The 13,167-nt window shown below is 39.2% G+C and overlaps 1 protein-coding gene across 1 annotated transcript; it reads left to right on the top strand.

Annotated features, from left to right (window-relative positions):
• The first annotated feature begins 1,419 nt into the window (after positions 1-1,419).
• On the top strand, positions 1,420-10,558 carry LOC107701239 (alanine aminotransferase 2-like). Its single transcript, XM_016503202.1, has 11 exons — positions 1,420-2,136; positions 3,808-3,897; positions 5,214-5,322; positions 5,559-5,692; positions 5,776-6,019; positions 6,643-6,722; positions 7,541-7,677; positions 8,155-8,329; positions 8,516-8,671; positions 9,105-9,217; positions 9,625-10,558. Exons 1-11 carry the CDS (start codon positions 1,831-1,833, stop codon positions 9,722-9,724), a joined length of 1,644 nt encoding a protein of 547 aa, XP_016358688.1. The 5' UTR covers positions 1,420-1,830; the 3' UTR covers positions 9,725-10,558.
• Positions 10,559-13,167: the final 2,609 nt, after the last annotated feature.

Below are 13,167 nucleotides of genomic sequence, written 5' to 3'. Positions count from 1 at the left end.
TAATAATGAGATGTTTATAGATTTGTTAAGTCATGTTATTTATGTATTATAATCTATATAATTAAAATGAAAGTAAACGTTTTGTCTAGGTAACGTTATTAATTTTAAATGAAATATTAATGAACAGTACAGTAGATATAGAAATGCAACTGTGCTAAGTCTGGCGTGCTGCGCAACGGCCCGAGTCCGGCTTGGATGCCGCAGTGTCGGCAAGTTACGGCTGTCGCATCTGGTCCGGTTGATTCGGCCCAGAATCTGAAAGTGAGTACGCAAGCATCCAGGCCGGGTGCTGCAGATGGATCCGGGCCGATGGACAAGTCTCTAGCAGGTGAAAAAGTAACTGAAAATGGCCCGAGTGTACGGAGAGGGATTGTGTATGAGGTAGATGTAAACAGCCTATCAGCAAACGTCAAGTTGGTAAGTTTTCACTAGACTTTAGTGGAGTCAGCAGTTCGCTTGACAGTAAATAAGGATCTAATACTAAAAAAAAATTTTTTTTTAAATACCATTGTTTTCCGTTGTTGGTGAAGTGTTATTTTGGTTTCCGATTACAAAGGAGAGGCTACGCAAGGTCCTAAAAATGGCGGCCGCAACAAAAAAGTCACGTGACTGAAATCCATGAATAGACGGGCGTGGTTTCAGCAAGCGCCTCAGCTTCACCCCATAGACATAATAAATACCTCACCCACGTCAAAGAGTATTGCCCATTTTCGAATATCCGGGAGTGAGGCGTGGTGACGCGCTGCCAAGATGGCGGCGGTCGACTCCACCCATTTTAGGCTTCAGAAATGCTCTTCTGAACCCTACGAGTGACGTCACGGACACTACGTCCATGTTTTTTTACAGTCTATGGCAGGCGTGCCCAAACTCGGTTCTGGAGGGCCGGTGACCTGCAGAGTTTAGCTCCAACTTGCCTCGACACACCTGCCTTCAAGTTTCTATGCCTAGTAAGAGCTTGATTAGCTGGTTCAGGTGTGTTTAATTGGGGTTGGAGCTAAACTCTTCAGGACACCGGCCCTCCAGGACTGAGTTTGGGCACCCCTGGTCTATGCATTGTCATAATGCTGTCTGCTCACTCTTCAATGTGATGAAATACAAAAAGACGCCAGCAAAATTATTTCCTGTATTATGACTCTGAGGGCGGGGATGTGATTAATATGGGCCGAAAAGTTTTTAAAATGTTGTTATTTTTAATCTGCTACCCATCTCTACCCAAATGTTTGAGAAAATCGTATTTATATTTAAAAACAGTAGAAAATGTAAAAAGACCAGACGTCACATCTCATTTGCAACGGCGGAGTTTAAAGCTTTTAAATCAACGCTGGTTAGAGACTTTTTTGCATACTATTGTGTGCTGATGAAATTTTTGCCGGCTGTGACAGCGGGAAATTCTCCACCCTTCACGCACGCCCACCGGCTGCGGTAACTCACACTGCGCTGGGTATTGTAGTTTAATTGTAAGCGCAGTGAATGGGTGAGGGTGGATCAAGCAGCAGCATGAGAACTACAACCCCCATGACGAACAGAAACATGAGCGCGCTGAATGAGAGCATAAAGATTTGGGGGGGAGGGGGTAATAGTAGGCGATGATGAGACGATTGCACGATTCACTGATGAGCGTGGTACAGTTAAGCATTTGAAAACGCGGTTCGGCCTCGTATAGAAGAAACATTTTCTGAAGTGATTTGGCTTTTTATTTGTTAATTGTATTCTTTGCTTTAATTTGCGGTTAGAAGGACATTTTTTTTACAGTTGCGTCTCTACAACCTTGCATCCGTTCCCGGCTTTCGACAGGCTCACCAGACAGACTCGGCTTCTCACTGTGCCGATATGTATCGCTTGCAGTCACTGGCAGCTCGATCACTGATCGCTGGAGCTCTCGATCAGTGTACCCCCTTAACACTGACATCTCTTACTGGGGTACGACACAAATCTCAAGGTCCGTCCGTGGAGAAGTACGGCCAGATGCGCTTCCTCACCGCCGAGGCTAAAGTGTCTGCTGGGCGCCTCAACGGAAAGATGCGAGAGAAAACCCTGACTATGGACACCCTGAACCCGCAGGTGAAGGCTGTGGAGTACGCTGTGAGAGGACCCATCGTCATCAAAGCCGGAGAGATTGAGAAATACTTGGAGGAGGTGAGAAAATGTTTCATAGATTGTTGTTTCAATGCAGCATCCCAGAGCTAAGTTACATGTTCGTAAATGTTTGCCTTTGGACACCCCAATAAAACAAACACGTTTTTTCATTAAAAAAGTCTGAACATATGTTTTATTCCTGTTCATAGTTGTAACCAGTGCTAGAATACAGTCAAAAATTGCTCGGGTAGACCCAATAGAAAGTTGCAAAAAATAAAGGTAAACATTTTTTTTTAAATTAGTCAGCATGGGAATTTCTCCTTGGTCACACGTCTATTCTGACTACTGTTTAGTGATGATTTATACGAGGCAGAGTAGCTTTAAAAATGCATTCATAATAAAGCCTTTAAATATTATATTTACCAAATATGGTTGTTGAATTAATATTCTTTTTAATATGCTTCAATTTCTGGAGTTTTGACGCATAACAAAATCGTTCAAAGGTTTAAGCTGGAAACTGCTCTGGTCATTTACACCAGCTGAAAATTGACATGAAATCAAAGCACTTTCATTTAGTTGACAACACTATGTAAAATACAGCAACAACTCCAAGTAGGTTTTCGTCACAAATGTTACTGGTGGGATTAAATGGATTAAAGCTTTTTTTTTTTAATTAAGAAATTGTAAAAAAATTAGGATAAAAAAAACTTGAATAACTAAAATAAGAAATATTAAAACTTGCTGTAACATTAATTCTACACTAGTTACTGTGTAGATGTGAGGACGTTCCCTTAGGGATATACTGCTTTTCATGCCAAATGTGCTTGGTGATTGGAAGTAATATGCTAAACGATCTGCCCTGCATGCCTTGTAGTGACACATCTTTATTATTTTTTTCCCCTTTCCTTTATGTCCATGAGCGTTGCTTTGAATAAAACAGTGTTCAGTCCACTTTCTGAATTACTTGCAGTGCCATTATCAAAGCAATGCAACAAAGGTGTCTGATTCCTGTGAAGCTGACCATTCAGCAGTAATGTTATCTAACTCTCTTTACCGTGACGCAGAAGTATGTTTGAGCTTGCATGCTCCGCAATGACAGATGAGACACTTAGGAAATGGGCTTTATTCATAGCCCATGAACAGGTGCCTTCTAGACCTTTGACAAGGGCATGATCCCCCTCAGACCCTGATGGTCTCGTCGTCTCATAACGTGACCTTGATTGACTGTTGAACTTTGTGTTACCATGCCCTTAGCATGTGACTAGATAATGCAGAATCTTCACAAAGTGGTTTGAGGACTACAATGACGAAAAATCAATGGTATCAGAAGTGATTTATGTCTGTAGTTGGTCATGATACTTAGCCTGATTTAAAAAACAAAATGTTCTACAACTTAATTTCACAACATTAGTTTTATATGAATATAATTTAGCAGATACACCTGGTTTTCATGACCAAACCTAATTATGCATGTCCAACATCTGCTTTCACTTTTAAAAATCATATCACCGTTATTGAAAAAAATTATATCGCGATACATATTGATATTGAATTATTGTCCAGCCCTACTTTCACTGCAAAACTGGTAGACATAATCATTTTTTTCTACAGCTGTCTGGTGCATGCGAGAACATGTCTATTTGAATCCTTTGCAATATGAATTCTGGGGAAGACTTGTGGAGTTGTATGGGTGTTGATCACATAATGGACACCTCTCTTATTTTCTAATAGGGTGGTACGAAACCCTTCTCTGAAGTCATCAAAGCGAACATCGGTGATGCACATGCCATGGGACAACAGCCAATCACCTTTCTCAGACAGGTAACCAAAAATGCACAACTTATTCCTGTCTCATAGTCAACTATCTTTATCTTGAATTAAGTTATTATAGAATTAAAATCGGCATAAAAATGTAGATTCACTTTATTGATTTTCCAAATGCATGTCATAGATCTGATTGTGAACAATTCAAAATGTCAAAACTCAATCCTTCGGTGAAACGGCATGCAGGACTTCTTCAATCATTTAGTCCACTTAAACCCTCAACCCTCAAGCTCATATAGCCTACATCCACCACCATTTTTTAAATGTAATGCCCACATCTCAAAATCCAGTCAACAGCAATTGCAAGAAAAGATCTGTCGGTACTTCAGTGTTCTCGCAAGTTTAAATGAAGCACATTGTTTCCCATTTTTGCAGCATTTATTTTTGGTTCCCCTGAACCGTTCATTCACTGTGCCACAACACAGTGTCTTTTTATTAATTATGCTATGCTCCTGAAACTACATAACAGATTCTTTAGCTCATTTAGACTGTAAAAACAACAGAACCTGCAAACAAAATCAGTGACCTTTTTAGCATGAACACGTTTATTCAGGTTAATGAGGAGTCCAGTTTGTGCTCAATGTTGTATGGCATGAAAGAAAAGCAGCTTTTGTTGACCACTCACAGTTTTGGAACACACTGCAAATTCCAGTGGAAGACAGTCTCTTATGATTGGCCTAGTTTAGTCCGAGTTGATCTAGCATTTCATTATGAGCTGAACAAAAGCTTATGTGATGGCCTGAGACTGTGCAGCTTGTGAAATACGTTTTCTTGAGAGCCAACAGATTCTCATGCTTGCATGACAGTCATAGTTTCTGGTCAGTGTGGACAAATGATTCTTGAGCTCATGTCAAAATTAAGGAAAATAGAGTCAAACGAAAAGGAAAGCTGCCTTTTACCTGTATTGTTATTAAGGCTTGGAAACTTTGGGAGGGTCTGGACTCCACCAGCCATCTGGTCCAGACTCTGTTATATTTGGGAACAAAGTTCCTGCTCAAATAGCTGATCCTCCCCTTCAGTGTGCAAAAGGAATGAATAGTCAATGGAACAGTATTCTTACAAGTTACAACACAATACATAAAGAAATATTGCCAGATTCTGAACGAATCCATTGCAGTTTGTTTTGAATAATTATATAATTGATTGCAATTGCAAATGGACTTTTAGCATTTAGATTTTAGTGGAAATACATGTGCATGAGTGAACACGTGCATAAAGACCACTGGTCTGTATTTGCTCTAAAATCATTTAAATTGCACTCACTGACTACAGACAAATAAGAGTGTGGTTTATCTGTGTGTTCATTTGTGCAGGTGGTGGCTCTCTGCACATTCCCTGAGCTGATGGACAGCCCTAGTTTCCCAGAGGATGCGAAATGGAGAGCACAGCGTATCCTGCAGGGCTGTGGGGGACACAGTCTCGGTGTGTGCATTTGTTCCTCTGAGGATGTGTTGTTGAAACTGGTTAAGATCATGTTATAAATAAAAATGTAAAACTCAGTTTACAGTGTAGCGATTGGAAAGGATCCATGATCTCCTGTTATTGCAGATCATGCAGTTCTCAGCAAACAATAGACCTGTATCGCAACACTCGGTTGCATTCAGTGTTTTGCTGCAGTAAGTGCTTTATGAGCGCTTACGCATGTGTTTCTGTTACAGGGTCATATAGTGCAAGCCCCGGCGTGGAGTGCATCCGCAAAGACATCGCTGCATACATAGAGCAAAGAGATGAAGGAGTTCCTTCAGACTGGGAAAACATTTACCTCACCACTGGGGCTAGTGATGGCATTATGGTAAGTCGTTGTATCTTTACAATCAGTCAGAGACTTGACCCGCATTGCCTGCATTGCTAACAAAACCAAACTTTGTTTTTAAGACTATTCTGCGGCTACTGGTGTCTGGAAAAGATTCTTCTCGGACCGGTGTAATGATCCCCATCCCTCAATACCCGCTTTACTCCGCTGCAATCTCCGAGATGGATGCGGTACAGGTCAACTACTACTTAGATGAGGACAACTGCTGGGCACTGGACATCAATGAACTTTACAGAGCTTATCAGGCTGCCAAACTGCACTGTCAGCCAAGAGTCATTTGCATCATTAACCCTGGCAACCCTACTGGTTGGTATAATGTGAAGCTATTCTTGTGTGCTAGGAAACATAATGCCCTCGTTTTTGTTTGGATCCAGTTGCAGGTGTCCTGGAAAGAAGAACATGTCTCTTTTACTCCCTCATGTTCTTTTTCCAGTCATGATCCCTCGTGAGTGAGGACTGAGGCTGAAGAGATCTAAAATTACTTCCATATGATTTGTAGGCAATTTTCCAAGTCTTCTGAAGCTGATAGCTTTGTGTTGATGAACGGAAACTAGTTTAATCAATAATTTACTGAAAGTTGCTTATGGAATGAAAAATATATTAGAATATAGAATATTTTGTGTAGAATTCAAGTGATGATGTGTGTTGTGATGGTTCATGTGATGCTGATGCAAATTTTTTGGGGGCTGGACACTTCAGGTGGTTAGATGAAATCTGGATTGCAGAATGAGTCATCAATTTTTGATCTGCATTGATGGAAGAGAGAGACTGTATGTGAGGATCACTGTATTAAAATATGACATGTCATGATGCGCGCTGTGCTAGGTTTGATCATGTTAATGCTATTTTTATTAATTTTTTTGATGTTTAGGTGAACTATCCCTTTAAATTGTCATCTCTCTTCCTTCATCCCTGTTTACTCTTTACAGGTCAGGTCCAGAGTAAAAAATGCATTGAAGAAGTCCTGCACTTTGCTTATGAAGAGAATCTCTTTGTTATGTCAGATGAGGTAATCTCAATATGTGCTCTTTTGCATTTACAATTTGAATAAGAAAATAGTTGAGCTATCTTTAAACGTACTACCATTCAAATGTTTTATTTTTTACTTTTATTTAGCAAGGATGCATTAAATTGACCAGAGTGACCGTAAAGACATTTTGTAATGTTACAAGAAGTTTCTATTTCAAATTAATATTCTTTTTAAACTTTCTATTCAAAGAATCTTAAAAAAATTTATCACCATGGTTTCCACAAAAATATTAATCAACAATAATAATAATAGTAAGAAATGTTTCTTCAGCACCAAATCAGCATGTTAGAACGATTTTTTTATGACTGCTGATGTCAGAGGAATAAATTTCATTTTAGATTTACATTCATGCATTTTGCAGACGGTTTTATCCAAAGCGACTTGCATTGCATTTAAGGTATATGCTTTATCAGTCCATGCATTCCCTGGCAATGAAACCCATAACCATGATGTTGTTAATACCATACTCTACTGATTGAGCTACAGGAATGCTTTTCATTTTAAAATATTTTAAAATAGAAATTGGTCATTTTAAATCGTATTAAAATTACACCGTTTTACTATTTTTTATAGTATTTTTCATCAAATAAATGCAGCCTTGATGAGCATAAGAGACTTCTTTCAAGATCATCAAAAAAATTGTAGTGACTATAAACTTCTCAACGTTAGTGTGTATTTAAGTTTGAAACTATTCAGAAGTATGTGTGCCTCAGTTGCCTGAATCCTTCTAATTTAACACATCTGACTCCCATACGACTATTATGTACTCAAATGTTGGTTTGTTCTGTTGCTGGCAGGTGTATCAGGACAATGTGTACACTCCTGACTGTCAGTTCCACTCCTTCAAGAAGGTGCTCTATGAGATGGGTCCCGAGTACTTCAACAGCGTGGAGCTTGCCTCCTTCCATTCCTCTTCCAAAGGCTACATGGGAGAGTGAGTATTCCTGTTCTTGAACCACTGCAGTGGAAAGCATGTGCCTTAATTTGAGATGGCCTCCTTAAGATCAGCCTTCAGTGACCCTTCACACAACTTCACATGACATAACCACAGTATCCTGAAACACATTTAGACATCTTCTGGCTTTATAATTTGCGATTTTAAATAGATGTGATGTAGAAATGTCCTCCACCTTCAGTGTGAAGTTGGCATTTGTAAGGACATGAACATTTCAATGGCAGCTCAATGTGCTGGCCTAAGGCATTGTTGCATTAATATTTGTTAAAAACCCATTTGTCTAGTTGTTCAAAAGACCAAAAGATTCCTGATACTTTGTGGAATGTGGCCTGACTGGAATGTAGTGTTTCTCTGACAAAACCTCAGCTCAGATATTTATGTTTTCGGCTAATGAACGTGGCAAACTTGTCCAGCAGTTCTGAGAACCCGTGGTGACATGTCCATGTCGTTCCACAGATGTGGCTTCAGGGGTGGATATATGGAGGTGATCAACATGGATCCTGAGGTTAAGGCCCAGCTGGTCAAGCTTTTATCAGTTCGTCTGTGTCCCCCCTTGGCTGGCCAGGCTGCAATGGATGTGATTGTCAACCCTCCACAATCAGACGAGCACTCGTACAAACAGTTCCACCAGGTTAGTGTCTGGTGAAGTAAAGCACATTGTGTGTAGACACTGACAGTAACGCGATTGTTATGTGGTTTCTAGTATGTAAAACTCTAAATGTTACGCATCAGTAACCTGCTATTACATAAACATCCCTGAAGAATTTTTATGTTTGGGTTTGAATGGGCATTATTGTGTTTGTTTGATCTCTTTCAGGAGAAATCATCAGTGCTGGGTGCTTTAGCAGACAAAGCTAAACTAACTGAGCAGATCCTGAATGCAGTTCCAGGAATCAAGTGTAATCCCGTCCAGGGGGCCATGTATGCCTTCCCTCGAATCTTTATTCCTCCTAAGGCAGTGGAGGAAGCCAAGGCAAGTGCTCCTACTTCACCAACACTTGAGCTCTCTAGTGGAGTGTTTTTTTGTTTGTTTGTTTTTTTGCTTTTGGTATTGTGATCCACTAGTTTCCATGGAACTCTACATTATTCACAGTAAACTTCTTTTCAGCGCCACTGATCTAAGTTATCTGATTAAAAAGGATGTAACCAGTAGTACTAGTTCAGAACAGTTCAGTCATTAAGAACTGAGTGAATAATTGCTTGCAGAAAGGTAATTTGCAACAGATAATAGTAACTTTTGTTACATAATTACGCTTGATGTTTCCACTGCTCTTCTACTCGAATGAAACTTCTGTGTCTTGTAACTCAAAAAAAAAAAAAAGACATACTTGAAATACATCAGAAGAAAGTTAGAAATGCAAGTCTGAGCTGTCACTGAGGTTGTGTGTCTGAATTTGGTTCGGCAGGCTCTAGGAATGCAGCCTGACATGTTTTACTGTCTGAGATTGCTAGAGGAGACAGGAATCTGTGTTGTTCCTGGTAGTGGCTTTGGGCAGAAAGATGGAACACATCATTTCAGGTAAAGTTGTTGATCAAACAAATTCAAATATTTTATTTATATATCAGGTGAATTTTTCTCCACCCATGACTTCCTGGAAGAACATGATTTGAAATCTGCCATATTTAATCTTTTTTATTTTTTTTGGCTTGAGCTGAAAATGTGAATAATTTTTCTGACACAACAGGAAAGTTACGTTGAACGTGCTCATGTCACATTCTGTGTTGTTTTTAAACCAGATTAATGAAATGGCTCTGAAAACTGAGAATTATTCACTTTCCCTCACTATTCAAATTATTGTGTGATGATATTGCTTTCAGTGTCCAGTTACAGGCACCTGTGTTTTATTATTTTATATGCCAATAACACTCTTACCTGTTAGCACTTTTTTTTTTTTTTAAAGTTTGGTCTGTTTGTCTTTGTTTCAGAATGACAATCCTGCCATCCATAGAGAAGCTGAAGGTACTTCTTGGCAAAGTGCGAGATTTCCACATCAGTTTCCTGAAAGAGTACTCTGCTCTGGAGTGAGATGAGATGTGATCTGATTTGCAAAACATAAGCTCGCGAGTCTAGCATTACTTGACACACTAACGCATTTAAACTGTAAAGGTAGTGTTAAGTATCTATTTTTTTTTTCATTCTAATTTTAGACCTGATTTAATCAAGTAATTGGAATTACAGCCTTGTTTACTAATATTTTGGGAAAGTGGTTTCTGGATGAGTTTTACAGAAATAGTGATTTAGTCAGACATGTAACACTTCTTGAATATTTCAGTTATGTTTCACGGTTCATTAGAGAAAATGGTACACATTGTCATTTTTTTTTTTATATTAAATTTGCCTTTAAATCATAATTTCTGCAGCTGGGTGCATGGTAAATAGACAGCCTCTATAATAGAAGAGATTCTGCTACAAGCATTATTTATTAACATCTTTCCAAACCAGGAACTAAATTGTGATTATTACTCACTTGAAAATTGAAATCAATTGAAACTCTTTTGTAGCACCTTATATGAACTATTCAAAACCATTTGGCTGATTCAAATTTGTTTTTGTTGTTTTCTTTGGTGCTGCAAGGGGGGGGGGCGGGTGGGAGCGTGTATGGTGTTGTGACGAACACTTTTACAAGTTTACAAGGAGGGACTCTTTTAATGTTTGTGTTGTCCTCATCCTTAGTCGCACTCATTGCCATGCAATGTACATAAACATTTTATCTTAGAAAATTACAAATTTAGTCACAAGTTAAGCTTCTGTAGAAGATTGTGGCTAAGATAATGATTTACGTGTCACTGACCCTGTATGTTTTCAAGGCCAGTTGAAAACATGGAATGAAGGAAGCATGTAGAGGTCTGCGTGGGACTATTTTTTTAGTCCCGCTCCCGCAAGGTTCTATTCCGCTCCCGCTATATATATATTCACAAATTTGTTCACCCACTGTCCGCTTGGAATAATTTTCTTCCTGACCCAACCGTTCTGCTAAATTTAGATCTCGTTTCCAGAATCTCACATTTCAATTTCCGCTACTGAAAGAAAGAGATAAGCTAACAAAAAAAAGTGTAGTCTGCTCAAAATTGTGTTATTTTATTCGTCTTGTCAAGAATCTTGAATTTATTGACTTTGACTTGAATGTATATGAATTATCTTAAGACACAAAATTCATTTAATATTTTATGCAACACAGTAGGAAAAAAAGTGCCAGAGAAAATAAAAAATGTAGAAAAATTGTATTTCTTATTTTTATTCGTCTTGTCAGGATACAATTCGTTTAACATTGACAACACAATAGGAAAAAAGTGTCGCAGAGAGAAACAAAATAATGTAGGTTGTACAAAAATAGCCTATTAGATATTTTTATTCGTCTTGTCAAAATACTAAATTCGTTTGACGTTTTTCTGTTAACACAGTAGGAAAAGTGTCGCAGAGAAAAATAAATGACATCTGTCATTTAAAATTATAGGCTAAGCAAAATATAAACCAAACTGAGTTGAACGTCCTTCAAGGACAGCGCATCCACACTTTGCTCCATCCTTATTCTGCTCTGTCACTCATCGACAACCTGCCTGTTCTGTCTGAGGGCCGTATATTTACCACAGGTAGGCTACAGCCTGCTCTGAGCATCGTTATGCTCATGCTGCGCACAGACCCCGCAATCGTTCAAATTATACCAGTTACCGACCGCTACTGTGTTTTATTCGGGAATTGAATCCCGCAGTGCAAGAAATCTGGTCAGTTCCCGCGGGAGAGCAGACCTCTAGAAGCATGCATGGAGAAAGTGCTGACTTGTAATTGTTTACTGATGTATTTTATTTCCTCTGGTTTTGTGTTGCAAGCTATTTTGAGCTATGAAACATAATGCTATTTGAATCAGTCCTGGGACCTGTACCATGAAGCTAGCTGAACAAACTCTGGGTTACAGGATTGGTTTCAAGCTGACAAAACCAAACCAATCCAATCAGGCTTCGTTGATACCATGATGCTGATCATCAACTTTTTCTGTCAGCTCAGACCTTGATCCTGAATTCTATGAACTATATAAACATATGCACATGAAATTGACATCAGAAGCGAACAGCCAGTCGCATGCTGTGAAACAGCCCCTTTAAGCAGGAATCAGCGTGATTCTCTTCTGCCTAAGATTAGGAGGACATTATGAAAAAAATTAGGAATTTAAACTTCCACAGCAAGAGTAAAAGAGTTGTCCTACATCAGAGTGCAGATGTGTGTACAAAGTAAGAGATTAATTTCATAGTGTAGACAGCTTCATTGATTATAGGCTAACGGGAGTTTTTTGAGAGTGCTTAATCTCACGCTAGATTGAAGTCAGTGAAAATGTTATTTGCTCGCTTTTTGTACAATGAAAGCGTTATAGTTAGTAACTTGCAATGTTTTTATTAAATTCACATTAAATACAAAGTCAGTCATATTAAAATATTATGACATGACACCCACTGGTTTTATGCTTAGTTAATAGATTACACTTACATTAGGCTACTTTGCCCGTTATAGCTTAACTAACACGATCGACGAAGGTGCAAAATGCATTTACTTGCACATATTTGAGAATCGAGATATTTCATGATATAGTTTACAAGTTTGGGAATATTTTGGAAAAAAAAGGAAATAGGCCTTCAGCACTATCGTGACTGCTGTGTGTCACATGACTCGACCCTCCCAACGGTGCCCCCTCAAAAATACCAAGTGCATGGCACCCTGATCAGATGCATTTACAAATTAAATATTAGCCATTAAGAGATATTTGTGCCAAAGTTGACTCGGTTGTAAAGCTCCCTTTCTGACATCTCATCTTTTATATCAAAGCCGTTAACAGTGAATGAATATTGTTAAAGTCTGTGTAAAGGCAATTTAGAGAATTGTTTCTAAACACGTTATAAATGTTAGAAATATATTGCTGAAAACACGTTACAAGGAGTCTGAACTACATAGTACTGAATTGTGGAGTTGGGCCGGTAAATAGTTTTTCAGGATTTTTATGTTCAGGATTTTTTGGGCGGGCCTGAAATCATGTCTCGATGAGGCACTGGAGCCGCTGAGCATGGCCCCTCCCCTAACACTATAAGAGGTGTGTTCGGCTTGAAGCAGCGCTGCACAGACAGATCGGTGTAGGACAGGAATGTCCAAACTCGGTCCTGGAGGGCCGGTGTCCTGCAGAGTTTAGCTCCAACTAGTTTTGGAGCCCCTTGGAGTGTAGGAGGACATCAAAGTACCTTGAGAGCTCTAGAGAGCAGACGCTCCTTATGGTTTCGAATCGCTCTCGCGGTACTTTGATGTCAAACACCGATCTGTCTGTGCAGCGCCGCTTCAAGCCGAACACACCTCTTATAGTGTTAGGGGAGGGGCCATGCTCAGCGGCTCCAGTGCAGTTATAATCTGTTTGAGAGCAGAGAATAGTTTTTTTTTTTTTTTTTTTTTTTTCAAGATTTCGATAACTTTTTTACTGGCTGGGGTTTTTT

This window comes from Sinocyclocheilus anshuiensis, unplaced genomic scaffold (genome assembly GCF_001515605.1).
Source record: "Sinocyclocheilus anshuiensis isolate Anshui unplaced genomic scaffold, SAMN03320099.WGS_v1.1 scaffold1966, whole genome shotgun sequence".
Classification (NCBI taxonomy): domain Eukaryota; kingdom Metazoa; phylum Chordata; class Actinopteri; order Cypriniformes; family Cyprinidae; genus Sinocyclocheilus; species Sinocyclocheilus anshuiensis.
The sequence above is the reverse complement of the archived record's forward strand: the minus strand, read 5'-3'. Positions and strand labels throughout refer to the sequence as shown.

Excerpts from the sequence above, each read along its gene's own strand:
- LOC107701239 (XM_016503202.1), top strand. The coding sequence starts at position 1,831 with ATGTATCGCTTGCAGTCACTGGCAGCTCGATCACTGATCGCTGGAGCT. Across the intron at positions 3,898-5,213 it reads CAATCACCTTTCTCAGACAG|GTGGTGGCTCTCTGCACATT; the intron begins GTAACCAAAAAT and ends TCATTTGTGCAG. Across the intron at positions 8,330-8,515 it reads CGTACAAACAGTTCCACCAG|GAGAAATCATCAGTGCTGGG; the intron begins GTTAGTGTCTGG and ends GATCTCTTTCAG.